The 27231-nt window shown below is 47.0% G+C and overlaps 2 protein-coding genes across 7 annotated transcripts in view; one reads left to right on the top strand and one right to left on the bottom strand.

Moving 5' to 3' along the window:
• Positions 1-1060: 1060 nt before the first annotated feature.
• Positions 1061-9984, top strand: LOC118076808 (retinol dehydrogenase 16). 2 transcript variants are annotated; one of them, XM_035099902.3, is made up of 5 exons: positions 1061-1307; positions 6925-7249; positions 8071-8329; positions 9284-9447; positions 9691-9984. In XM_035099902.3, exons 2-5 carry the CDS (start codon positions 6937-6939, stop codon positions 9906-9908), a joined length of 954 nt encoding a protein of 317 aa, XP_034955793.1. In that variant the 5' UTR covers positions 1061-1307; positions 6925-6936; the 3' UTR covers positions 9909-9984. The 2 variants fall into 2 exon arrangements, with proteins under 2 accessions (XP_034955793.1, XP_034955784.1); XM_035099893.3 differs by having other exon boundaries at positions 1084-1364.
• Positions 9985-15050: 5066 nt separating this feature from the next.
• Positions 15051-27231, bottom strand: part of LOC118076802 (unconventional myosin-Ia) — a 56428-nt gene continuing 44247 nt past the window's right edge. For all 5 annotated transcript variants that reach the window (XM_060272084.2, XM_060272083.2, XM_088661281.1 and 2 more), the window contains 6 exons: positions 25984-26118; positions 23932-24038; positions 21829-21961; positions 20226-20378; positions 18657-18784; positions 15051-16512 (listed from right to left, as the gene is read on the bottom strand). In XM_060272084.2, the coding sequence (XP_060128067.2) occupies positions 16389-16512; positions 18657-18784; positions 20226-20378; positions 21829-21961; positions 23932-24038; positions 25984-26118 (780 nt within the window). In that variant the 3' untranslated portion in view covers positions 15051-16388. The remainder of the gene's footprint in view (positions 16513-18656; positions 18785-20225; positions 20379-21828; positions 21962-23931; positions 24039-25983; positions 26119-27231) is intronic.

Below are 27231 nucleotides of genomic sequence, written 5' to 3'. Positions count from 1 at the left end.
GAGGGGAGGGGAGGGGAGGAAGGAAGGAAGGAAGGAAGGAAGGAAGGAAGAAAAGAGGGAGTGGGAGGGAGAGAGGAAGGAAGGAAGGAAAGAGGGGAGAGAAAAAAGAGTAGGAAATAAGGAAGAGAATAAAGAAGGAAAGAAAAAGAAAGAGGGAGAGAAGACGGAAAGGGAGAAAGAAGGAAGGAAGTAGAGGGAAAGAAAGAATAAGAATGAGGGAGAGGAAGAAAGTTGGGAAGGACGGAAGGAAGAAAGGAAGGAAGTAAGGAAGGAAGAAAGAAAGAAAAGAGGGAGCAGGAGGGAGAGAGGAAGGAAAGAGGTGAGAGAAAGAAGAGTAGGAAAGAAGGAATAAAGAAGGAAAGAAGAAGAAAGAGGGAGAGAAGACAGAGATAAAGAAGGAAGGAGAGGGAAAGAAAGAATAAGAACGAGAGAGAGGAAGAAAGGAAGGGAAGGGGGGGTTGCCGCCTTGATTCAGCGCCAGAAAAGAGCGCAAAGGGACCCAGGGGCAAAAAGCATTTCCCCGGCCCCAGCTGTTTGTCGGCGCTTTGTTGGCGCAGCGCTTCAGCAGCAAGGTCCCACTGCTGGGTCCCGCTGGCTGGGGCGCTTGGCGGGCCACATGACGAGGTCTGGCGGGCCGGATTTGGCCCCCGGGCCTTGTGTTTGACACCCGTGCTGTAGCATCTTGAAAAGGCTTTATGTTGGCAGTTGTTGTTTTCATGAATGGTGAGCTAGGACTCTGATCTAAATCAGCCACTCCTCCCATTCTGCCTCTGAAAGCAACTGCCTCAGTTCTTTGCTTCCATCTAGACCAGAGCTCTAGGTTTTGTTGGCTTCTGCATGGCCTTGTGTGCTGGTGGAACTTTTAAGAATTCCTAGGACTTCTATGGGGAGTTGCCTTCCTTAAAGTGTTTGCATTCTCTGCTCTGTTGCTTCAGCTGTTTTGCAAATTCTGAATGCCTTTCAAATGTGAGCTCATGATCTTGCAGCAGTTGCCCAACAGTGTAAGCATCAAAATGCAGGAGCGCCAGGCTATAAATATGGATCGTAGCTCACATCGTGTGCACCATCGTTTTCCACACCAGCAGTGGGAACACGGTGGCACGATGACTCAAATGAAACGGAACCCACTGCAACCAGACTTACTCCACCGCCAAACTTACAAAACCCTTTCCCACTCCCCTCCCTTTGCTGTTTTTCGTTCCGGGCTAGAAATGGGCGGGCCTTGGCTGCGCTTGCCTCCCCATGAAGCCGTCTTGGCTGGAAAGAGTTCCGGATTTCTCTACAAGTGCTAAGCGGAGAAACAGCGGGTAAGTGCTGCGAGCTGCCTCGAGCTGTTTCACCTGCTTATAGGGAAGCGCTCCAAGGTACTTGTTTGCGCTGTCGCGGTTGGGTTTGCAAAAGGGTTATAGGGGCAGGGAGGAGGCAGAGGCAGTGGACCCCAAAGTCTCGAGAGAGCAGGCATGAAGTGCAAGTGCAAGAAGGGCAGGCGAATCGGCGAGGCCGTCAATTCGCTGGGAAGGTGCTCAGACCGACCTCGAAACGGTTGCTGCCGCGATTGGCACCTACTCGCCCCTTGACTGAGTTCACACTGGGCTCGCTTGCAAGGTTCGCGAGCACGTATAGGATCGCAGCCGAAGGGTTGCCGCTTTGCTGTTCGGGCTGTGTACACATTAGACCTTTAAAGCGCATGCTTCCCCCCCCCCCCAAAGAGTTACTGCAGTTTTGCTAAGGTAAGGGTTCTTGGCAGTGCTTTCCAAACTTGGGTCTCTTTTTCTTGGACTACAACTCCCATCATCCCTAGCTAGCATGACCAGTAGTCAGAGTTGCCTGGGAATGGCAACTCTGTGCTGGGTTCAGATTTTTTTTGGGGGGTGTGTGCTTAATAATAATAATAATAATTTATTTATACCCCGCCCATCTGGCCGGGTTTCCCCAGCCACTCTGGGCGGCTTCCAACAGAAACATTAAAATACACTAATTTGTTAAACATGAAAAGCCTCCCTAAACAGGGCTGCCTTCAGATGTCTTCTAAAAATCTGGTAGCTGTTTTCCTTTTTGACATCTGATGGGAGGGTGTTCCACAGGGCAGGCGCCACCACCGAGAAGGCCCTCTGCCTGGTTCCCTGCAACTTGGCTTCTCGCAATGAGGGAACCGCCAGAAGGCCCTCGGAGCTGGACCTCAGTGTCCGGGCAGAACGATGGGGGTGGAGACGCTCCTTCAAGTATACAGGACCAAGGCCGTTTAGGGCTTTAAAGGTCAGCACCAACACTTTGAACTGTGCTCGGAAACGTACTGGAAGCCAATGTAGATCTTTCAAGACCGGTGTTATGTGGTCTCAGTGGCCGCTCCCAGTCACCACTCTAGCTGACGCATTCTGGATTAGTTGTAGTTTCCGGGTCACCTTCAAAGGTAGCCCCACGTAGAGCGCATTGCAGTAGTCCAAGCGGGAGATAACCAGAGCATGCACCACTCTGGCGAGACAATCTGCAGGCAGGTAGGGTCTCAGCCTGCGTACCAGGTGGAGCTGATAGACAGCTGCCCTGGACACAGAATTGACCTGTGCCTCCATGGACAGCTGTGAGTCCAGAATGACTCCCAGGCTGCGCACCTGGTCCTTCAGGGGCACAGTTACCCCATTCAGGACCAGGGAGTCCTCCACACCTGCCCGCCTCCTGTCCCCCACAAACAGTACTTCTGTCTTGTCAGGATTCAACCTCAATCTGTTAGCCGCCATCCATCCTCCAACCGCCTCCAGGCACTCACACAAGACCTTCACTGCCTTCACTGGTTCTGATTTGAAAGAGAGGTAGAGCTGGGTATCGTCCGCATACTGATGAACACCCAGCCCAAACCCCCTGATGAGCTCTCCCAGCGGCTGCATGTAGATGTTAAAAAGCATGGGGGGGGGAGGACAGAACCCTGAGGCACCCCACAAGTGAGAGCCCAGGGGTCCGAACACTCATCCCCCACCACCACTTTCTGAACACGGCCCAGTAGGAAGGAGCGGAACCACTGTATGACAGTGCCCCCAGCTCCCAACCCCTCTAGGCGGTCCAGAAGGATGTTATGGTCGATGGTGTCGAAAGCCGCTGAGAGATCCAGCAGAACTAGGAAACAGCTGTCACCTTTGTCCCTAGCCCGCCGGAGATCATCAACCAGTGCGACCAAGGCAGTTTCAGTCCCATGAAAAGTAAACTGTACAGTACACACATCCTAAAGTGACTTTCATGTGTTTTTATAGTTGCAGAAGCCCTGTGCTTGTGGCTGAACTATGGACCTTCTGAAATCTAATCTGCTAGTTAGTCATATAGGTCAAGGGTGTGTTTACAAAGATGAATAAAAAAATTCCTTCAGTAGCACCTTAAAGACCAACTAAGTTTTTATTTTGGTATGAGCTTTCGTGTGCATGCACACTTCTTCAGATACACTGGAAACAGAAGTGTCAGACCCTATGAGATGTTTATACTTGCTGGGTTTGCTGGGTTTTTCACCCGTTTAATTTAACACATTTATCCTAAATGCATATGTATCCAGTATTTTATTACAAACGACCACTGTCTGAGGCATTGCTTCTGGAACCAGCTTCATGCAGATTGGAGTCCAAAGGCACACCCAGTTTTTTTCTCTAGCCAAGAAACATCTCTGGGGGACGGAGGGAGCTGGGAAAACAGTTTAACTTCACTCCACCCCCAAGAGACCTCCTTTCAGAATAATTGTATTTGTTTTACCTTCACAACAACCTACGTAATGAGAGAAATTAAGACTGAAGGTGTGTACACTTTACCAGCTGAAACTTTGTGTGTGTGTGTGTGCTTCTCATCTGTCCATGCCAGTGGTCAGAGAGGACATGGAGATCTCTGATTCAGATTGCGTGACTGGTTTTCCTGGCCCTCCACGCGCCTCCAAACCCTTTCCCTGAAGTGTTCTTCCCTCCAACCATGCCACCCTAGAAATGACCTTTGAGTGACTTATCTTCCAAGTAGTTGTGAAAGTGCAAGGTACCCATTTGACAGTGGAGCCCTAGTTCAATAGGGCTTGTTCTCAAGGAATAGGACTTACGCCTGAGTAGATATGGATAGGATTGTATTGCAAGGTGCCAAAAAACTCTCTGTTCTCTGCAGTACAGGGTAGTCTTAGAATGCTGTTGAGAAAAGCATGTTTTACACAAGCACAGAGAGGGAGCTGGACAGGGCGAGAATATATAGTAAAAGGCCCAAAATAAGATGAAATGAAATGGGGAGGCTAGGGTTCAAGGAAAGAGGATTTGCTAGGAGGAGGAGACTCGAATAGGTTGAGATTGCCAGGTACAGCTTCAGCCAGCAGGAGCTGGGACTGGCTCCCAGTGAAGGGCAGTGGGACTGCGCCACTAGCCAGCATGGCAATCAGTTGGGTCCCTCTTCCTGGCTACATCAGAGAAGCAAGCAAGGAGGGTGCAAAGTAAAAAGAGGGTGTACCCACTGCCGATGTGAGACATGTAGGACCTTCTCAATCTGAATGAGCTCTCAAGAAACAGCTGGTGTCACTTCACCTCCCTGCAAACAAATGAGGACAAATGCTCAATAAACAGGTTGTCCCGGAAGCAATCCAGTCACAAAAGAGCTACAATCTGGAAGCATCCTGAGAGACAGTAAGCTTAATGAGACTTGCCTCTCAGTAGAGATATACTGTATGGGATAACATGGTATAGAGAACAGAAATTTCAAGGAGCAAAGAGTGGTGGTTACTGCGCAAAACAGTGTTTCATTATGAGATGGAAAGACATGCTATTGGGTTGCCATTGGTAAATATTTGAACTACAGGTAGCTTTCTTGAACTAGCTCACAGCACTGTCCCTGACCTAATTGGGGGAAAGTGCTTTGGCTGAGCTGTTGTCTTGCATTTCAAGTGGAGAACTGTGTCTTTGAAATAGCAGCCCTTGCTCTGCTTTGCCAGTAACAGACAAACAAAGCTTTTGAGCCAGGTGGCGCTGTGGGTTAAACCACAGAGTCTAGGGCTTGCTGATCAGAAGGTCGGCGGTTCGAATCCCTGCAACGGGGTGAGCTCCCATTGCTCGGTCCCAGCTCCTGCCCACCTAGCAGTTCGAAAGCACATCAAAGTGCAAGTAGATAAATACCTTCCCGCTCCGGCAGGAAGGTAAACGGTGTTTCCGTGTGCTGCTCGGTTCGCCAGAAGCAGCTTTGTCATGCTGGCCACATGACCCGGAAGCTGTCTGCGGACAAATGCCGGCTCCCTCGGGCTATAGAGCTAGATGAGCGCCGCAACCCCAGAGTCAGACACAACTGGACCTGATGGTCAGGGGCCCCTTTACCTTTAATGTAGAGGTCAGACTTGTCAGAGTAGGGTTGAGGGGAACCCGGGTTCAATTACTGACTTTGCCACATAGCTTAGTTTAAAGTGGCCTTGGGCCAATCGACTGTCCCTCAACCACTTAAGGTCATTGTGAGATTAAAATTATGCAGTGGTGCTATCTTGATCTCCTTGCAAGAAAGGTGGGAAATCAATGTAGCAGTAGTTAACATTTTGAAATTCTTACAAAAAAACCTGTAAGTAGTACGTATTAGCATATAAGATGATGAAAGTGGCTGACCAAATTTTACCTAGCAACTTCGAGGGCTAGGCAATAGCTGATAGCTGGTTTTCAACATTGGCATATCTCACCAGTTAAATATTGCGATCGGGGCTTTTTTTTAGCCAGAACTCACCGGAACTGAGTTCCAACACCTCTTTGGTGAGTTCCAGCACCTCTGAAGCGTTGTGGTGCCGTTCCCTAGCACGGCACTGTTGCTGCGTGGCACGGTGATTGGGGCAACGAGACAGAGGCGGAGGTTGGCGGCATAAGGCAGCAGATTGTATTTTTGCTGTAGCGGTGGGACAAATGGGTGCAGAAGAGAAGCTTTTTTCAAAAAAAGGTCCTCCCCTAAAAAACAACTTTGGGTGTGTGCTCCCCCTTTTCTAGAAAATTAAAAGCCCTGATTGCGTACTATTAAGTGCAATACAGTACTATAGTCATACCTTGGAACTTGTACATTTCGGCTCCCGAATGATCAAAAACCAGAAGTGAGTGTTCTGGTTTTCGAACGATTTTTGGAAGCCAAACGTCCGGTGCGACTTCCAATTGGCTGCAGGGTGCTCCTGCAGCCTATCAGAAACTGTGTTTTGGTTTTCAAACAGTTCCGGAATTCAAATGGACTCCCGGAATGGATTCTGTTTGAAAACCAAGGTACGACTGTATGCTGATACCTCACAGCGTCTGAAATAAGGGTGGAGCTACGTAGAGGCATTGGCAGGCTTCACGGTTTTTCCTGCATTTGATTTTTCCATATCACACACATCATGATTCACGATATATTGCCAGGTCAAAAATTATGAAACCGATACCATGATAGCTTCAAACCAGTTTTGGATAATATATTGATATATCACCCAGACCTAGCGAGTTCAGGGCAGGGGGAAGATTCAGCCTGAGGGTTTTGCACCTGTAGCTCAGTCTCCTAAGCCAGCTCTTTGAGAAATGAAGAAGAGCCACAGGGCAGTGGTAAACCATCCATTTTGCATCCAGAAGGTCCCAGGCTGGAACCCCAGTATCTCCATGTAGGGCTGGGAATTGAAGCCTGTCCAAAATCCTGGAAAGCCTCTGCCAGTCAGTGCAGACAATACTGAGTTAGATCAGGCATAGGCAACCTTGGCTCTCCAGGTGTTTTGGAACTACAACTCCCATGATACCTAGCTAACAGGGCCAGTGGTCATGGATCATGGGAGTTGTAGTTCCAAAACATCTGGAGAGCCAAGGTTGCCTATGCCTGAGCTAGATGGACCCAGTGGTCTGACTCAGTATAAGGTGGCTTCCTATGTTTCCCCTACTACCACCACTGCCTACAATAAGCCAATATTCCATAAACCACCTTCTTTCTTTCCAACTGCAGCAGTCTTTGGCCATGTGGCTCTATGTGGCGGCTCTTCTGGGTCTCTATTTCCTTTTCCGATGGTACCGTGAGCAGCAAATCTTGGGTAACCTGACGGAGAAGTATGTTTTCATCACTGGCTGCGATTCCGGGTTTGGAAACTTGTTGGCCAGGAAACTGGATGCTCGGGGAATCCGTGTCCTGGCAGCTTGCCTCACGCAGCAGGGGGCAGAAAAGCTGAAAGAAGCCACATCGGAACGGCTGCAGACCACCCTCTTGGACGTGACCCAAACAGAAAGCGTGGCCAGAGCAGCAAAATGGACAAAAGGCATCGTGGGGGACAAAGGTTAGGGCAAGGCGCCCTGAATCTGCAGCAGCATAATTTGTTATTTTTAGAAAGCCTATCATCCTTGCAGGGTGAATTAGACTGGGAGATGGTGACTTGCCTGTCTGACAAGGGTCTCTGTTGTTGTTTTTTAAACTCGCTCTCCCAGGTCCAAGCCCATATCTCTTATCTATAATGCCACATACCTGGCAGTCTGCACTTGTTGAGCAATGTGATAGATGCATAGCTGCCAAGTTATCCCTTTTTTTAAAGGGATTTTCCCTTATGCTGAATAGGCTTCCTCGTGAGAAAAGGGAAAACTTGGCAGCTATGGATAGATGTGCCCCCTCTCTCTTGGAGGAGATAAGACTATGAACAATAACAACAAATGTCCCAGGCAGAAATTTGATTCCTGCCCTCCTGTTCCTTACTGTGCCTTTTCAGGCTGGCTCAGACTCTATGACCCAATCACTAGTGCTGCCAGAAAACAGATCTAAATGAGGGGGTGGGGGATCTTGGGCCTGGGGGCCAAAGTTGGCCTTCTAGCCTTCTCTAACTATCCCTTGGGATGCTCCCCAAGCTGGGTGTGCTGGGCCCTCACCTCAAAAGGAAATAAACTTGTTGGAAATTAATCTCAGGTGTGTTGGTCAGAGGCAATCTTAACTATGATTTGTTTGAAATTAGTCTAGTTCAAACCATTGGGGGGGGAGTTGGCTTGTTTCAATGGCCAATTGTTAAAATTAACCATTGTTTAGGGCAAGGGCCGCTGCTCAGGAGGTGTGTCTGTACTGGATGGGGCTCTGTTCTATTCCTGATCTCCTGTTTTTTTTATTCTCCCTCAGGCCTTTGGGGATTGGTGAACAATGCTGGCATTTCAGTCCCAACTGCCCCCAATGAGTGGCTGACCAAGGAGGACTTCAAGAAGATCATAGACATAAACTTGCTTGGTGTGGTTGATGTAACCATACACATGTTACCTTTGATGAGAAGAGCCAAGGGGAGGATTGTCAATGTTGCCAGCATAATGGGGAGGATATCCTTGTTCGGTGGTGGCTACTGTCCATCAAAATACGGGGTGGAGGCTTTCTCTGACAGCCTCAGGTAACTGCTGCAGGTTGATTTTTCTCGTAGCATTGGCTGCAAATCCTTGTCAGTCCAAGGAGACATTTTCTGCTTAAAGGGTGGGGTGACACTGTGCAAACCAGCCTGTGCCAGAAAATGTTTTTTGAAAAACAAAAACCAGAACTGACATACGACATTTGCAGAATTTTCAGCTTCCGTCACTCAGTGTTTGCGGAACTCAACAGATCTGGTACTTGCAGAGGAGGAAGCTAGCCTGTTTTCGCAATGGTTGCCTTCAGATATCAAATCTTGGCTTAACAAGACAACATACAAACGAGCCTCGGTCTGGGGCAGAAACAGCGCCTACAGTTATGGTCTTGGCTTACTGGCCAGTCTGCAGTTTTTGCTCGATTCCTGGTCTCCACGACTTTTTAAGGCCCTCCCTGGTCTGATGAGAGCGTCAGGTGAGGACAACTCAGGGAGGATTTAAAGAACCCCTCCAATCTTTTTTGACCTGTAGGCACACACAACTACTGTTGTGAACCAGGCATGCATGATGTGAGCACTCCTTACCCTTGGCATGCTGCTGCCAGTCAGCACAGACAATATTATGTTAAATGGAGCAATAATCTCATTCAGAATAAGGCCACTTCTCCCATGAGCTTCAATAAAGTTGTTGTTTTCTTAATCGTCCTATGTATAACAAAAGTGAATTCCGTTCTTCCAGCGTGATCTCTGTGTAGCCAAAGGAGCTGTCAAAAGGGGTTGTCATCAGCTTATCTGCCAAACTAGCGACAGGAGTTGCTGTGTGCCATCCTCAGATGAAATTCACTGGCCACTGTTGGGAAAACAGGATGCAGGACCAGACGGACCATTTGTCTGATCTAAAAGGGCTTTCCTATATATCATGTTCTTATCCTCTTCACATCTCTAGCCTATCCCATGGGCTACCGGTACAGAAGTCACCTATTCCTTCCCTTTTCCCTTCTCCAGGCTCGAGCTTGACGCCTTTGGAGTGAAGGTCTGTATAATAGAACCAGGCTACTTTCAAACGGCTATCACAAATGAGAAGATATTGACAGGCAACTTCAATAGCCTCTGGAAGCGGCTCCCAGAGGAGACCCAGAAAGCATATGGGGAGCCTTACTTAAATCATAGTGAGTACTACCTTCCTGTTGTCTTGAATTTGATTCTGCTTAACAAATTAGCTCAAAGGCTTCTAGAGGTGCTAATCTGTATCTGATAGCTTAGCTGTGGGTGTATGGTGTGAACAGGGACCAGGCAATTTGTATTCCGGAGGGGTGTGTGTGTAAGCCATGGGGTTGTGGTGGAATTAGTCCACACTAACGGTATTCAAAGGTGACTGACCAGCTTCTGGCCTCTTTCTCTTGTTCCTATAGTGCTTGATTCAACCATTAAGATGCAAAAAGACTGCAATCCCAACCTCTCTCTGGTTACCGACTGCATGGAGCATGCTCTGACATCTGTGTACCCCCACACTCGCTATTCAGCCGGCTGGGATGCCAAGCTGTTTTATATCCCTATGAGCTACATGCCAACATGGCTGCCACACTGGATAATAACCCGCTCTTACCCCAAACCAGCACAGAGCTTTTAGAGTGATTGTTAAGTGTGCGAGGGGCTGGAAAGTAGAACCCTTTTTTCAGTAAAAAAATAAAAAAATGTTTAAAGGAGCCCTTTTATTATTGTTTGTGAGATGCCTCCTTCTCTTGCTGCAATGAAGCCTTGTTTCTGAACTATATCCAAAGCCAGGTTACACCTAGTTTCCTTTTCCAGTTAGCAGTAGGGGGATACTGTACCATCCCTCCTAGAGCTTCCTTAGCCATTGTCTGTTTCCTCTCCCCATCTCTTCTATCAGGTACAGGTGTGGTGGTAGTATCCTGGGCTCTGTCTCTCAAGAAAATCCACCCTTGGGCCAAGTCAAACAATTTCTTTATCTAGCTTTAAGGCCCCTGGCAAATGTCCCCTTCTAAGTCTTTGTAGCTTGAGAGAGAGAGAGAGGGTTGAAAAGCGATAGCGAAATCCACTGAAAAGTGTGGGATGACAAATGACTAGATCCCTCCTCTTCAGAGAGGGGGGAATTTGCGGGCGGGACCCACTCTACGCTGCGAGCAGGGGGCAGGTCCGGCCCCCTGCTCCACCTTTACCTGCCGCGCTCAGGGCTGGCCAATAGGGCCAGCTGGGGGGCGGGGCTAACAGGACTTTAAAAAAGCGCGGCAGGCTCCAGATCGCCCCTTTTCGCCCCTGCACCTCATCGGATCTCCCACCCACCCGCCCTTTAGGTCTTCCCTTAGTTAGGATGTTCGCTTGACCTTGCTATGGACTTCGGTTGGTCGCCTTTGGTTGCCCAAAGGAGTTTTTAATCCAATTGGCTAATTGGCACCGGCCTCTTGGTTTTTTCGCCTACCTCGTAGCAATTCGTCACAACTTCTTCGGTATTTGGCGGTAGGCATTGGAATATGGAGTTGTCTGGTGTGTTCGAGGACTGGTTGTGGCCATCATCCAACCCTCCTCTTATAGGGGTATCCCCTTAAAGGGATCCGGCGGTCGTGGATCCCATCCTACGCCCTGCTGGTGGCTAGGGCCATGGCACGACCCCGGTGGCACCAGGGGGAGCTTTGAGTTGTATTTGCATCAACAGGCTCCTCCCTTGGGGTGTTAACCTGATATGACTCCCCCCCCCCCGCTGAGCGGGGTGGAGTCACGCTTGCTAGCGAGTCCAATGCCTAAGCCAATACCTCTCACTTGCTTTAACCAATAAAGTTGTGGCCTTATTCTACCCATTAACCCTAATACCATGTGTCACTGTGTCTTTATTTATCGCAGGGGGCGGGTCCTCGAACCGCAAATAAGATGATGTGTAAATACCCCACAAACAAGCAGAACAGGATGAATGGTGAATCAATGGGTTGTCTGGAGGAGCTCCCAACCTGCTGTTCTATCAAAAATCCTTTGGTGCAAGATTCCTATTGAAACCATTTCTACGTTTGGAGCTTATTGACTGGTTCTTTAAAGGCAAGGAATTTAACCATGCTTAAATGGTGGTCACGCTGGGTCTGTCCTCCACAGTGTGATTCCAGCTTCACATCATGCATTCACATACACTTGTGAGTGGTTAAGGTGCATTACAACTGGTCATTGTGCACATTCACCAGGCCTCATGGACAATTCTGGATATAGATATATAACTCCAACAGGCTGTGGGGAAATCTGCAAAGGTTGACTGCATTGTGTACATTCTTTGAGCAATAGGAACATTATCTAGTCAGTATGCATAGCCTGTAATTAGCATGCCTTTCCTTGCCTAATTCTGCAATTTACAGTCCTTGGGCTAATTGTTGCCCACTGCTTAACCTTATGTGGCCTACAACATACTGGTCCATGGATCGGTCAAACAGCAGAAAAGGGAACTACAGATAAATATCAACCTTTTATGCAATTCAGTTCCCTTTTCATCTCTCTCAGCTGTTCCCCTGTCAGCTGAACTGCAGAAGGCGGCTTGCAAGCAGAGTTTTAAACCATGGGTAGGCAAACTAAGGCCCGGGGGCCAGATCCGGTCCAATCACCTTCTAAATCTGGCCCGTGGACGGTCCGGGAATCAGCGTGTTTTTACATGAGTAGAATGTGTCCTTTTATTTAAAATGCATCTCTGGGGTATTTGCGGGGCATATGAATGTGTTCATTTCCCCAAAAAAATATAGTCCGGCCCCCCACAAGGTCTGAGGGACAGTGGACCGGTCCCCTGCTGAAAAAGTTTGCTGACCCGTTTTAAACTTTCCCTTCCCTCTCTCTCCCACAAGAGCACATATTTTGCAATTCAGAGTGCAACCCACTAAGGCTTTTTCTTAAGCAATCACAGTCACAAATGAAACACCCAGTTGGAATGAGTATCAAGTATGTATCTTCTAAAACATGGCTTGGTTAGGAACCAGGGAGTGAGGCCGCTTATCATGTTCTTGGCCGAACACACATTCAGAGTCTTATTGCAGTTACTACCCAGAAGCTAAGAGGATCATTATACGCCTTTATTATACACTTTTAGGCGCCAGGAAAAAACGTTCCTCTGGTTAGGCATTTGGTTGATTTACATCCTATGCCCTTTTGATTTTTTTTTTTTTTTGTGGAGGGGTATGGGGGTACTGATTGTATTTTTATTAGGTACTAGCTGACCCGGCCACACGTTGCTGTGGTTCTTTCCTGTGATTCCCCCCACTCTTTCCGGACACATGACTTATCCTGCCGCCTCCCCACCCCACCCCCGGCTCATCCCTGTGACTACCCCATCCTGTCCCAACCCATGTGCTATCGAGCCCCCTTTTCCCCCCACCCCCGTGGCACATCTATGTGACTTGCCCTACTCTGTCCTGACCCATGAGGTATCAAGTCCCCTTGTGTTGTTTGTAACTTTTTTTCTTTTTATGGTTTTTATTGTGGATATAATTGAGGAGTATTTGCTGTTGAGGAAGGTTGGGGAGAGGTCTGTTTGAGCAAAGCCCAAAGCCAGGGGAGAGAGGTCCATTTGGGCAAAGAGAAGCATTGGGGGTGATGATGCATCCTGGGACCCAGAGAACTACTTTAAAAAACCTGACCAGAGGGGACAACAAATAGCGAAACCCCACAGCCCCGTAGCAGCAGAAGGCATATTCCGAAGCGCCCAAGATGTTTGGTTCCATAAAAAACCCAGGAAGTGGCAAGGGGAAGGTAGGGGGTTGTAAATCGAGGGGGGGATTGAAGCCTAAGTTAAAAGCTGCACGACTGTCCTTACTTAAAATGGCTGCTGGAGCCTCGCATGTGACACAACACCCACTAAATTAAAAAGCAGAAACCCCTCGGCATGCCCCCAAGTGCGTGTTAGGGAAAATGATGAATGACTGACCCATTACTTATCCCTGCCCCCTATTTGCCCCCCCCCAAGGCAGGCCCCTACCTCCACTTGGCCTGGTGTGGAAAGCTGCCTGGTCTGTTGCGGCCTATTCATTCTGCTGGGAAATGTTGCGCCTTGTTGCTGCAAAAGGCCTGAAAACTCCCCAGGCAGGCCCCTACCTCCACTTGGCCTAGTCTGGAAAGCTGCCTAGTCTGCTGTGGCCTATTCATTCTGCTGGGAAATGTTGGGCCTTGTTGGTGCAAAAGGCCTGAAACACCCCCCCCCCAAGGCAGGCCCCTACCTCCACTTGGCATAGTCTGGAAAGCTGCCTAGTCGGGCCTTGTTATTGCAAAAGGCCTGTTTTCAGTTGGTTGCTGTGGAATTGGACGTATTAGGATGATTGAGAGAGTTTGAGAGGGAAAGGTATAGTTATAGAAGATTTCTGGAGGCTGGTAGGAGGTAAAGATGCTGGTGTCATTTGTCTCCATTGAGGTCTTCGACACCTCTGCCGGATGGATATATGTGAGTGGTGGATCTCGTGGTGGAGTGTGGTGTAGATTTCAGAGGAAGGGAGGGGGTGTACTGTGGGAGGAATTCCACTTGAGGACGCTGTTTTACTTTGTGGAAAAACAGGTTTTTACCTACAGAGGTGTGAGATGTGAGGGATTTTTTTCCCCTAACAACACTGGGGGAGTGGCCTGGATCGTTGTGTCAAAATTTCAGGATGATCGGTCAAGCGGTTACGGAGAAAAGTGGAGCCCGCACTTCCACAATTTTTACATTTATACATATATATGTCGTTTTATATCTTGATTTTATTGTGTGAACCGCCCTGAGACCTCTGGGTATAGGGCGGTATATAAATTATAATTATAATTATAATTATAAATTAATAATAATAAAAATTAGGATCCAGGAGCAGTGAGCTACCCACTGGCACCTGACAGAAGAAGACTCACGTTTCATGTAGCCAGGAAGACATGCAGCCAGGGCCGGCTCTAGGTAGACTCCCGGTGATGCGGGGTGCCAGGGCGCCGGGCCGGTAGGCGGGGCGCTGCGCTGCACACTGCGAGGGCGGGGGCACCGGAGCGATCTCCGCGCCTCAGCGCCAGGGCGACCGACCTTCTCAAGTCTGCCCTGCATGCAGCAAACTGAAACGTTTGGGGCCTGCTCTTCTATCACTAGAAGACAGGCAAGGAAAGGCTGGAGAGGTCAAAATATGGTTCAGCTGAAGGATTTTGAGACCTACTCCTGCAGCAGTCTCTTTGCAGGCCAGGAAGACATTTGTCTCCAAGTCTTTCTTTCCTCCTGTCTGGGTAACCTTCCTCAGCTATTAAATCTGCAAGTCCCATGGTGCTTGACCACTTAACTGCTATTAAGCTTTTTCCTGTGCTGATATAGGAGCATATAGGAGGCAGGTTTCCATCAGACTCATGAGATGGGGAGGAAAGATTCAAAACTTTCCCTGCCCTTGTACTGTTCAGCAGACCTGGCAACAGCTGAGAATGGTGAAAAGGAGGCTGAACTACTGCACGAAAAAAGTTTGTCTTTTGTCATTAATTGCTCAGATTATCTTCTCTTACATATATAGTTCCAGTCCCCATCCAGTTTCATCCAGTCAAGGCAAAAGCAAATTTCTCCCCCTGTGTGAATCAAGCAGCACAAGGACACAATCAATGGGAAACTGCACTGAGGCATATCATTCCCAGGCTGGTGGAAGGATTCAAACAGCAGTTCACTTTGGATCCAATCAAAATGATGGTGTTGATGATGACGATTGGAAAAGGAAAGTCCAAAATGTTGCAGCTGCTTTAAATCAATGTTACAATTGAAATGCTGCAGAATAAATAATAGAACACAATGTAAACTCAGCTGTTTGGAGTTAGAAGATTTAAAATGCATAACTTTATTTAATGGGGAAATATTGCAGCTACCTGCACATGCTCTGGCAGCTTCTATGTAAGGTTTGGTGAGAACCTACAAATGCTTGGGGCTGAGCTATTGGACACATTTAACCCTGAAGGCTTGTTTAATGTTCTTCTGGGTCTTTACTGTCTAGATCAGGGGTAGGCAAACTAAGGCCCGGGGGCTGGATGTGACCCAATCACCACCTCAATCCGGCCCACGGACGGTCCGGGAATCAGCATGTTTTTACATGAGTAGAATGTGTCCTTTTATTTAAAATGCATCTCTGGGTTGTTTGTGGGGCCTGCCTGGTGTTTTTACATGAGTAGAATGTGTGCTTTTATTAAAATGCATCTCTGGGTTATTTGTGGGGCATAGGAATTAGTTCATTATTTTTTTCCCAAAACATTGTCTGGCCCACCACATGGTCTGAGGGACAGTGGACCAGCCCACAGCTGAAAAACGTTGCTGACCCCTGGTCTCTAGATACTTGAAGCTGATCTTCAGGGTCTATTAGCGTAACAAAAGCCCTTCTAGTATCCTTCCAGGTTGGGGGTTCAAAAAACTGCTCACTTTGGATGAATTCAAGATTGTGGTAGAGATTTTTTTAAAAAAGCTATGTACTTCATTGGTTGTGATTACTTTCTGTTTCTAATAATTAATCAGAAGTGCATAGGTATTATTGAAGGATGACATTTGGTCTGATGAAACACAGTGTGTAGAAAGGAGTTTCAGAGAGCTCACTCCAAGAGAAGCTCCTGTCCACACCTTTAAGAAAACAGATTTGAGGTGGTGGTTTTTAAAAGCATTCCAAGATTCTGTAGGTCACATGCTGGGAACCTGATGCTCCCCAGGTGTTGCCGGACTGCAGCTCCCTGTTAACAACATCTGAAAGGCCACAGGTAGGCCCTCTAGCCCAGGGCCTAAGTAAAGAGACTTTAAATTAGGCAAAAACAGCATTTCATTTCACTGGTGTGTTTTCCTGGTGCTCACCCTATGTTCTCCAGTTAAATAAGAGGTAAGGCTTCTAAAGAAGAGTAAGAGAAGTGGCCATTTCTGAAGAGGTCAGTTGTAGCACAGGGACCATTTGTCATTGGCACCTATGCCAAATGGGGAAACTGGCATGTGTTAATTGATTATTGAAAGCTATCAGATAGCTGCCCCTGAGGTGGGATGTGAGACACCAAGAATATTGAAGCTGCCAGTGAGCCAAATCTTCAGTCACAAATTCCCACTTCCAAAGGCCCCCAGGACGGAGTCCATTGTAGTTCCCTCTGGACAGGCAGTATCCTCCTGTCCAGATTCTCCTCAGTGGACTAGCACCTCCATTCGATGGCTGCCTTTCTTTCTGCAGATGGGCGCTGCCCCCTGCTTCTCAGCTGTCTCTACCACCTTAACAGTGATGCTGCTTTGCTTGAACTTCACCAGGAACCTGTAGATGACCAAAGAAATCTCATGTTAAAAGATACACCTCCTCACTCCAACTTAGCAGTAGCACTTGAGCTTGTTTACTAGGCTTTCAGACACCAAACCAATGGAAACAGAAATGGCTAAGAAAGGAGGAAATTCGAAAACATTGCAGCAAGGTTAAACCAGTTTGAAAACAGAAGTGTTGCAGAAAAATCACAGTGGAACCTTAGCCACTGTATTTGGAGTTACGTGGTTTTAAACAAATTTATGAATACATTTATGTAAAAAAAATTCACGGGGGAAAACATTGCAGCAACTTGCATGAACAAGTCCTTGAGGTTTGTACCACAACTCCCATCAGCCACAGCCATCAGATGATACACTAAAGCATGTGACTCCCTGAAAAGGATATTGGGAACTGTAGTTTGCCCCTCACAGATTTGGCGCTGTGGTCTAAGCCACTGAGCCTAGGGCTTGCCGATCGGAAGGTCGGCAGTTCGAATCCCCACGACGGGGTGAGCTCCTGTTGCTCAGTCCCAGCTCCTGCCAACCCAGCAGTTCAAAAGCACGTCAAAGTGCAAGTAGATAAATAGGTACCACTCCAGCGGGAAGGTAAAGGGTGTTTCCGTGCGCTGCTCTGGTTCGCCAGAAGCGGCTCAGTCATGCTGGCCACATGACCCAGAAAAACTGTTTGTGAACAAACGCCGGCTCCCTCAGCCAGTAAAGCGAGATGAGCGCTGCAACCCCAGAGTCGTTGGCGACTGGGGTCCTTTACCTTTACCCTTAACAAACTACAATTCCCAGGATTCTCTGGTAGAAGTAGGATTCTTTGGTAGAAACAAGGCTGGATTATTAGGGGTACAATTGGAGCACTCACTTCAGAGCTGATGCTTGTAAGTGAAGAAGGCCAAAAGAAGATGGATTTCAAATAAATCTTCACAAGGTTTTATTGATGTGATGCGGAGTTTAAATGGGAATCAAACCCAATGTTGAAGGCAAATAAAGGTAAATTCCAGTAAAAATCAGGACAAGGCCCTGTTTCGACTATTCTTTGTCAGCAAAGATTCACAGGTCAAAGTGTACCAAATATGTTTGCCTTGCTAGCTCAAATTGTTTTCAGCTCAATTTGCTAGCTCAAATTGTTTGAAATGCTGAAAACAATTTGAGCTAGCAAGGCAAACATATTTGGTACACTTTGACCTGTGAATCTTTGCTGACGAAGAATAGTCGAAACAGGGCCTTGTCCTGCTTTTTACTGGAATTTACTTTTATTTGCCTTCAACATTGGGTTTGATTCCCATTTAAACTCCGCATCACATCAATAAAACCTTGTGAAGATTTATTTGAAATCCATCTTCTTTTGGCCTGAGTTCTTGCAATTTATCATTTATTTCTGGACTTTCCCAAGAACTCCAATTTCTACTGTAAGTGAAGAAGGAGCAGGCTCTGAGCTATCATTAAAAAATATAGTCTCTAACCTTCCTGGAAAGAAAGTTATAAATGAAGATGGCGATGGTTTCACCACTACCAAATAGATATATCTTTTCTCTCCTCTTCCTACCTTACTGGTTATGTTTTTTTCTTGCTTTGTTTACTATGTAGTCTGACACAGAGTTCTAAAGAACTCAGACGCTTACACACAATTTTGTGTTTTGTTTGGGAGGGGGGCTGAGTTGGCCAAAGAAAGGCAATGGAGGCCAATGTGGCTGCCTTTGGTTTTGGTATATCACCAGCACAGATGCCAGTTAAACTCATTGGTAGATTTGTGTTTCTGTGGATAGACACAGTCTTTCAGCCTTCTTCCCATTTCCCCCCTGCAGAAAAAAGAATAATCCCTCACAGCCTGTCAAATAACATGGTGGTTCTCTCTGGAAAAGGAAGATGAATTTGCAGAAGGGCCATAGCTCAGAGGCAGAGCATCTGCTTTGCATGCAGAAGGTCCGAGGTTCAGTTCCCAGTTTGGGAATGTCCCCTGCATGGAACCCTGGAAAACTGCTATCAGTCAATGTAGACAGTACTGAACTAGATAGACTAATGGTCTGATTCGGGATAAGGCAGCTTCCTATGTCCTTTTGATGCTTTGGACAAACTCCCAAACAAGAGCACCAGTGTTTGGTCCAAATCTCCCCCTCCCCTTTCCGCCTACTGCTAATTCTCTAGTCTTACTCATCAGCCACTTGGAGCTTCAGTTTTTGCTTTGTAGTTTCCAGCACGGTCTGGTGGAGCCGGGTGACTAGTTCAATCAAGTGGTCACTTATAAGCAGGAAGTCCCCTTTGGTACCCGCTGTGGAGGTCTGCAAAAGGAAGAGACATTGAAACCTGATGGAGGCACCATCCTAGTCCTTACTCTAGCGTACAAGCTTTAGCACTTGCTTCCATTATGTTACCTAACCACTGGCCACCTTATAAAACAACCTAGCATTTCTAAAATAGCTCTGCAGAACCCTAGGGTTCTGTGAAATAGTCCATGAGGTACGGGTGGTGTGTGTGAAGAGAGTTGCAATAGTGGACAAGTTCCACTGAGCTGCAGCCATGGCAATTAAGTGCACCATTCAAGCAACTGCAGTCCTTCCTTCCCTCATTGCACTTTCCAAGGGTTAAATCAGTAGCAGCTAGCAGGTGGTGCAGGCAGGGCAGTGTTGTGCTGGTTATCAAGAGTTAGAAGAGCAAGGCAGCAGTGAGACTGGTGGGGTGTGGGCACAACACTCCCCATTGTCTTGCCCCTCCCCTTCGCAGTGACTGGCAGTGACATGTGGCGTTGGGAAGCCAGGTCAACAATGCTGCCTTGCCCTGCTACTGGGTTTTGCCACTGCAAAAAAATTCAGAACCATTGAACTAGCCCATCATATGCCTTTGCCTCCATAATAGCTACTTACTGTCAATGGAATGGAAAACAAGCCCATCTGAAGGACATTGGCCAAGGAAGTCTGCTTACACTCAACTTTCATTTCCTTTGGTCATCTGTGGTGCTTGATATCTGGGACTTTTGGTTCTTTCTGTATACAGGGAGTGGCTTATTCCTCCAAGTGGTCTTGGAAAACCCAGCAATCTTAGCTAAAAGGGAAGGTGGGCTAGGGGCTAGGGATTTTTATGGAGTGAACTAGTCTCCAATCCTGATCCTTGCAAGTTAGGCCAGTGTGAAGGGAAGAAGGGTTAGATGGTTGCAGAAGGCCTGTGTCTTCTAATGGCAGGTGGCTGTAAAGCTGGTGCTATGATTTCAGGACAGGTAGTGATGGGTGGGAGTAGGGTGCTAAATCCTTCTGCTACTGATTGCAGCAGCCACTGGCGGAGGAAGAGGAGGGTGGGGGAAGCGCACTGACCCCGGCAGCACGATCCCGGTGGGGTGACATCACGGCTGCCCCGCCCCCTGCCCGCGCTGGGCGCCACGGCTGCCCCCCGCCTGCTCTCCGCCCCCCCCCCCGGTGCCGTAGCATGAAGCTCCGCCACTGGCAGCAGCATTTTCTTTCATTAAAGTGTTCTTCAATGGATTTGAAAAATCTACATTTGAAAGCTACACATTCAGATCTCATATTTCCAGACTTGTGTGAGATTTCAATTCAGCTTTGGCAGGATGGTGTTAACACCTTAAAAAAAAAATCTTGCATTTTCATATTCCCTAACCCTGCCACAGGGGTTTCAGAGGGAGTCACGAAGTAGCAAATTGGCTGCTAGGATCTTCCTGGCCATTCAATTGTGTCGGTAGCTGTCAGGCCACCGCCACCACCTTCCCAGTACCTCTCTAATGTGCAGAACAAAGAAGCCATCTGCATAGCGGCTGACGGAGACACTGTTGATGTCACTCAGGGTGATCACTGTTTTTGGCTGGGCAGCCTTTGGGTCTGCCAGGATGATGTGGCTCTTGGTGAGAAGGAAGATTCGAGGAGAGGTCTGGAAGAGAGAGAGGAGGAAGGGAAATTGCCACCTTGAATCCCTCATGACATGCTCTTAAGGACAGAAGAAAAACATAGAATCATAGAATCATAGAATCATAGAGTTGGAAGAGACCACAAGGGCCATCCAGTCCAACCCCCTGCCAAGCAGGAAACGCCATCAAAGCATTCTTGACATATGCCTGTCAAGCCTCTGCTTAAAGACCTCCAAAGAAGGAGACTCCACCACACTCCTTGGTAGCAAATTCCACTGCCGAACAGCTCTCACTGTCAGGAAGTTCTTCCTAATGTTTAGGTGGAATCATCTTTCTTGACGTTTGAATCCTTTGCTCCATGTCCGCTTCTCTGGAGCAGCAGAAAACAATATTTCTCCCTCCTCCATATGACATCCTTTCATATATTTGAACATGGCTATCATATTCCTATCGTAACACTGCTGATTCATGCCAAACCTTCACCTACTACGGCAACCCCAAACTTCGGCCCTCCAGATGTTTTGGACTACAATTCCCATCTTCCCCGAACACTGGTCCTGTTAGCTAGGGATCATGGGAGTTGTAGGCCAAAACATCTGGAGGGCCGCAGTTTGGGGATGCCTGACCTAGTACCACATCCTGCACCAACACTGGTCAGCTCATTGTGTGCAGGCAGGCCATGAAAGCACCAGCATTCCCCCTGTTGTTCATCCCAAGCCCCTGTCAACAGAGGATCTCACTCACGTATCTGACATATTGAGGGGTGAGTGGGTGAGTTTAAGTCAGGGGTTGCCAATGAGTCACTGGTGGGCGCATTGGCACCCTTGAGGTCTTCTCTGGCACCCACAAAGCCTCTGAGCCTCCCCCCCCCCCCAGACTCAGTGCCCTTGGTCTTGAGGTGGTGAGAGTGCTTACCTTGGGAAGTACACAGAGCTGAAGGAGGAAGTTGGAAGAGGGGTGCTCTGTTCCTCAACCTATTTCAGCTTTGTGTGCTTTTCAAGGCTCATACTCTAGCAGATCTGATTTTCATGGCAATTCCTTGGAAAACTGAATTGCCTCTGTGTGTGTGTGTGTGATCTGTCTTTTTTCTGGGCAAGGAGAGGCCAATCTCAGGGAGGCAAGTGCTTTCGGTTACTAAAAAAATCCAGATGTGCCCATGGGCCTAAAAAAGGTTGGTGACCCTCTGTTTTGAGGTGCAAGAGACTAGATAGAGGTGCTTTCAGACAGGGGCTTAATCCTACAAACAGGCTGTGCAGGTATTGCAAATGGGTCACTGGCAACGGGGTTTTGTTTCATTCTTTTAATGTACAGTGTTTTTTCCTGGAAAGAGTAAATTTGAATTGAAAGTGGGAGGCATGTGGAAGAAATATTTAAATATGGCAACCCTAGAATAGTGAGAAACCACACACAGATCCTTGCTCTTCCCTTTGTTCTTGTTCCTTTAGGTGCCAGAGAGGGCAGGATGTTTCTTACCTTTCCATCACCTCGGTTGACCTTCCTCACACTGTCGGCCATGACCATCTTGCCATCAGCTGCGGCTTGGAGCTTACGATATCTGGAGTTCTCCTTTAGACCCAGGTGATCCCCTCTGAAAGGTTGTGGGAGGCTAAAACACACAAACCACAGATTGTAATTAGGAAGGGAAGGAGGGAGGTAAGTTCAGTTTGCATGTAAAGGTAAACCTATTTAATGCACGGATTCCCAGAAAATATGCAAACAGAAACGCAGCCATCCATTTGCAATCTGCATTTCTCTGAATTTTGCAGTGTTGTTCTCCAACCAAGTAATGTGTGCAAAAATGTATTGTTGTTGGGTAAAGTGTGCATAGAAATATATATATTCGTGAAAATAGCATACAAAGATGTCTTTAAAATGTATAAAAATGCCTTCTACTGTATATAAAAATGCAAATTAGGAACAATTCACACAAAAAATGCTGATGAATTTTCATTAGTACCCTTTAAAAAAAGAAACCTCAAACTGATGTGGAAAAGTGGAGAACTAAAGGGAACTAATAGTTCTGTTCTATTCTGCCTTGGTCAGACCCCACCTGCACTGGCAGAGGAACGGGAGTGTGGAAGGAGCACCACTATTCCGGTAGGGTGCCATCACAGCGACCCCCCTGGACATGCGCCATGCACCCACTCATGCGCCGGGCACCACGCCCCCACAGAATGCGTCACACCCCTGGAACGTGTGCCATGCCCTCATGGGTAGTGTACCACGCCCCCGGGGTGCATGTCATGCCCCCAGGGGGCGCCAGCCACATCCCCGCCTGCCCTCCGCCCCCCAGTAGCATGCAGCTTCGCCACTGCCCACCTATGTCCATTTCTGGGCACCACAATTTAAGGATATTGACAAGTTGGAAGATGTGGAGAGGAAGGCAACCATGATGATAAAAAGGTCTGGAAACAGAGCTTTACAAGGAACAGTTGAGGGAGTTTGGTGTTTTGCCTAGGAAAGAGAAGACCGAGAGGTGATACAATAGCCTTCTTCAAAGGGCTGTCACATAGAAGATGGAGCAAGTGTGTTTTCTGCTGCTCCAGTGGGTAGGACGTGAGCCAATGGATCCAAATTACAAGAAAGGAGAGTCAGATTAAACATTAGGAAGAACTTTCTAATGGTAAGAGCTGTTCAACAGCCAAACAGATTTTATCAGAAGGTGGTAGACTCTCCTTCACTGAAGGTTTAAAAACAGAGGTTGGGTAGGATGGTGAATTTTATCATATGTGGTGGACATGCGAAAAAAGTAAAAGATTTTGGGAAATGATATATAATGAACTGAAAAAGATTTTTAAATATACCTTTCCCCAAAAACCGGAGGCTTTTTTATTGGGTCATATAGGACAAGAGATTGTAAAAGAATATCAAGTTTTATTTATGTATGCGACAACCACGGCAAGGATTTGCTAGCCCAAAAATGGAAAACTCAGGAGTTACCGACGATCGAAGAGTGGCAGACAAAAATGATGCAGAATTAGCAAGACTGACTAGCAGGATTCGAAACCAGGGAGAGGCAAGGTTCCAAAAAGACTGGAGTAAATTCGTGGACTATATGGAGAGGAACTGTAGAAGTTTAAAGACACTTGCAGGACTGAAATAAATCCTACGAAATGACTTTAAGTAGAAGGAGCAAAGGAACTGTGAGATGAGGGGAGGGAGGGAAGTCAAAGCTTGGCAGAGCACTGGGAATATGAGATAGATGAATAGATGTTAAAAAGAGAAAAATTGTGTGTTGTGTGGTGTGTGTTGTGGAATGTTTTGTTTTGTTTAATGTGTTTAATGTGTTTATTTGAAAACCTAATAAATTGCTTTTAAAAAACAAAAAACAGAGGTTGGGTGGCCATCTGCCAGGGATTCTTTAGCTCTGACGTCTGCATTACAGGAGTTTGGACCAGATGATCCCTGGGATCCCTTCCAACTCTACAGTTCTATGATTCTATAAACTTAAGGTTGGAAAGATGAGAAACACAGAGAGGTAGAAGATACACTCGTCCCTAATAGTAATCCATAGCAATCCTATTGGGTCAATTCCAGCTTGACTGGGGTAGTGCTAGCTCCTGTCTTTGCACTCACCTTTTAGGGTACAAACTCTTCTTGCCCCGGAAAAGTTCACTGGCACACAACTTGTCCTGGAGGGCTACTTTTCTCTGAGGTGGCAGCTGATCTCGGTATTTCTTGCACTGCACCAGGAAAGCAGAGAGCAAAGGTGAGTGCAGGTAAGAAGCAAAAGGAGAGTGAACATTGCAAACTCCAAAACATACCCTATTTACTTACTGCACACACAAATTTACTTCAGTCACATTTGCTTCCAAAAAAAGAAAGTTTCAAATTCATATTCTTCTGCTTTGATTGCTTTTGTTTCTTTAAAAGCACTCCCAAATATGAATGCTCTTGCATTGAGGAGTACTTCCCCACCCCTCTTTTTTTTATTTTGTTGAGGCCATGATTCTGCTTTCTGCTGTCTTGTACTCGAAGGGCAGGAAGAGCAGCCAGGCTCCATGTCCATCGGTGGCTGCATCTTTCTACCTAACAGTAGGGCCGGCTCTGATTTTGTGGCTTGTGCTTGGCAGAACGAAAACACTTCTAGGTCTCCCCAAGCTTCAAGTGACATGGGGCCAGAAAAGCCTGTGATGACTGAGTGAAAGTGATCAACACCAAGTTGACTGCTGGGGCCACTTCAATCATCTCTAAAGCACCATGTGGTGACAGTGCCCTATATTGAGATTGTTGAGCTGTAAATATGTAACCACACTGTACACTGTAATGATGGGAGAGGAGGTAGACACTGGATGCATGTCTGGAAGGCATGGGATCCTTTGCTATGTTGTGATTAGCCCTGCAAGCTGTGCCTTGAAAAGGCAAGGATTTGGTAGCTGTAGCAGCAACGGTTCTACTTATGTGCAGTACCCACCTGCCCTGTGGTGGGATGGGTTGAAATAAAACCTAGCATTGTTTGCCTGGAAATTTATCCACAAAATAAAACATTAACTTAAAAAGAAAACTCAATTCAACTTGCCCAAGTAAGCAAAAGCTCACTCCACACCCACACTTGTAGTGCCACTTTGAACCTTGTTTGGTCTTGCAGAGACAACTCTGTTGCCTCAGCAAAGTGTGTTGGATGTGGAAGCAGCTGTTGTTCTATGATTCCTGTCAACAACGTGGGCAGCTCACATACCGGTAGTATCAGAGGCACAATGAGAGGACAAATGAGGAAGAAATTTGTTTCAGTTTGCATTTAAAGGATGCGCTGTCAAATTTGCACTTTCTGAAACACTACGAGGACTGAAACAGCCATCCTTCAAAATTTGTGCCCATTCAAATTTTGCAAGGCAGCTTTCCATCCAATCAGTGTTTACTATAATGCATATATTAGCGGAAAATATGCATAAAAATGAACAGACTTCTTAAAAATAACATACAAAAGTGCCTTCTGTTAAGGAAAACTGCTTGCAAAAACATGCACATTAGTTAAAACTGCATATTAAAATGGTGTTTAATTAGGAGAATTTTGCACTAAAATGCTGATGAACTTCTGCAGAAATGAGTGTAATGGAATTAAAGATTGGGAAAATGAGAAATTGAGAACCAGGATTGACAGATTCTTCCATTCGTAACTGAAAAGGAGGGAAACAAAGAGGCAAATTGGGGTGGGTGGGAAGTTTGCCCCCTTTCCTCTTTTCCACTCTTCCATACTATCACAGTTTATTGGAGCCCCTCTCCCACTCAAATATATTATAATTTGCAAAATCTCTCCAGGGCCACCGTATTTGTTGGCCCAGTAATTATATACAGTACACAGAATACCTGCTACCAGTAGTCTCAAAATTGAGGGCACTTCCAGACATCCTGTTTATTGCACATTCATCCTGATGCATTTGAGAGGTTAGATGCTGTTGCATCAGACCCAGGGTCTGCATTTCCCCCAACAATTTCCTTATCACAAAGCATTTAATCATTTGCGGAAGCAGGTTTGCTGTGCAAGGCTTCCATATCAACTATAATTGTGCAACCTGAATTTGTCAGAATGTGGTTGAATCCCAGACGAGAACAGTGACAGTCTGGAAGCGCCCTCATTTTCTCTCTGAAAGAATTACGGATAGAAACGAGCCATAATCCCTCTCTAACCCTCCAATGGTGGAAGATCTTCTTCAGTTCTTCATTGGGGCCTGTGAGAAACTTGTATGGAGCTGGCGGCCAAGCATGGTCAGTCACTGTCATGGAAGGCAGGTTGTTTTTCAAGCCCAGGAGGAATTTTTGCACCTATAAGAAGGGAGATAGAGAGCACATAAACCCTCAAGGCAGTGTTTTCCAAAGTGGGCAAAGTGGGGAGTCCTGGAACAATCCAGGGGTTGGTGGTAGCTTTGGGTTCATTGAATAAAAATAAGGGGGCAGTGGAAGCATGAAGAAAGAAGAGATTTTGGAGGGAAAACATGCATGTTTCATCTGTTGTGTAACGACGCTTACTGCCAGGTCAGCCGCCATTGCAGGACAGTGACCTTCTTTGGAGGTCTTTAAGCAGAGGCTTGACAGGCATATGTCAAGAATGCTTTGATGGTGTTTCCTGCTTGGCAGGGGGTTGGACTGGATGGCCCTTGTGGTCTCTTCCAACTCTATGATTCTATGATTCTATGACAACGCCTCACCTGGATTTGGCGGTCATGCTGCAGGTGGAGAACAGCCTTTACCAAAGGTGTCATGGGCTTTGAAGACACTCGAACTCAAGACGCAAGGGAGAAACGTGCTAAGAGGAAGGCACGCTTGGCAAATCCACACCGTGATCAACTCCCGCCCGGAAACCAATGTCCGCACTGTGGAAGGACGTGTGGATCCAGAATTGGCCTCCACAGTCACTTACGGACTCACTGTTAAAACTGTGTTTATGGAAGACAATCTTACTCGGCTACAAGTGATCACCAAAGAAGAGGGGTTTTTCTGCTGTTACGGAAATGACCGGGGGGGGGGGACATCTTTAAAGTTATTAAATGTTACAAATATTGTGCCTGAATGTATCCTTTCAACCTGACAGCTCAGGGAAGATACCTAGCTTTTAAAATCATATAAAATCAACTCCTTTGCCGGTTTCCTCCATTCCAAAGCTATTTTGCCCTTGGAAAAAGGACTCTTTCCCCTGCCACCTCCCCAAGCGTGAAGACATGTATACATATCTCCTACCCCAGGAAATGACCAGAGGTGACATTTGCTGGGCTCCCAAGGGAAGCCAAATCTCATCACCGGACTTGCCTCAGACTCCAGACATGCAAAGTAAGTTCTATTGTACTTTTGGGTGGTGGGTACTTAAGATATGTTTGCCTCTGCTAATCTTATACTTGGGTGTTGCGCTGACATATCTGTCTATGCTAATCTTGTGTAACC

Source organism: Zootoca vivipara, chromosome 2 (genome assembly GCF_965207765.1).
Source record: "Zootoca vivipara chromosome 2, rZooViv2.hap1.1, whole genome shotgun sequence".
Taxonomy (NCBI): domain Eukaryota; kingdom Metazoa; phylum Chordata; class Lepidosauria; order Squamata; family Lacertidae; genus Zootoca; species Zootoca vivipara.
This window is presented reverse-complemented; position numbering and strand designations above follow the sequence as displayed.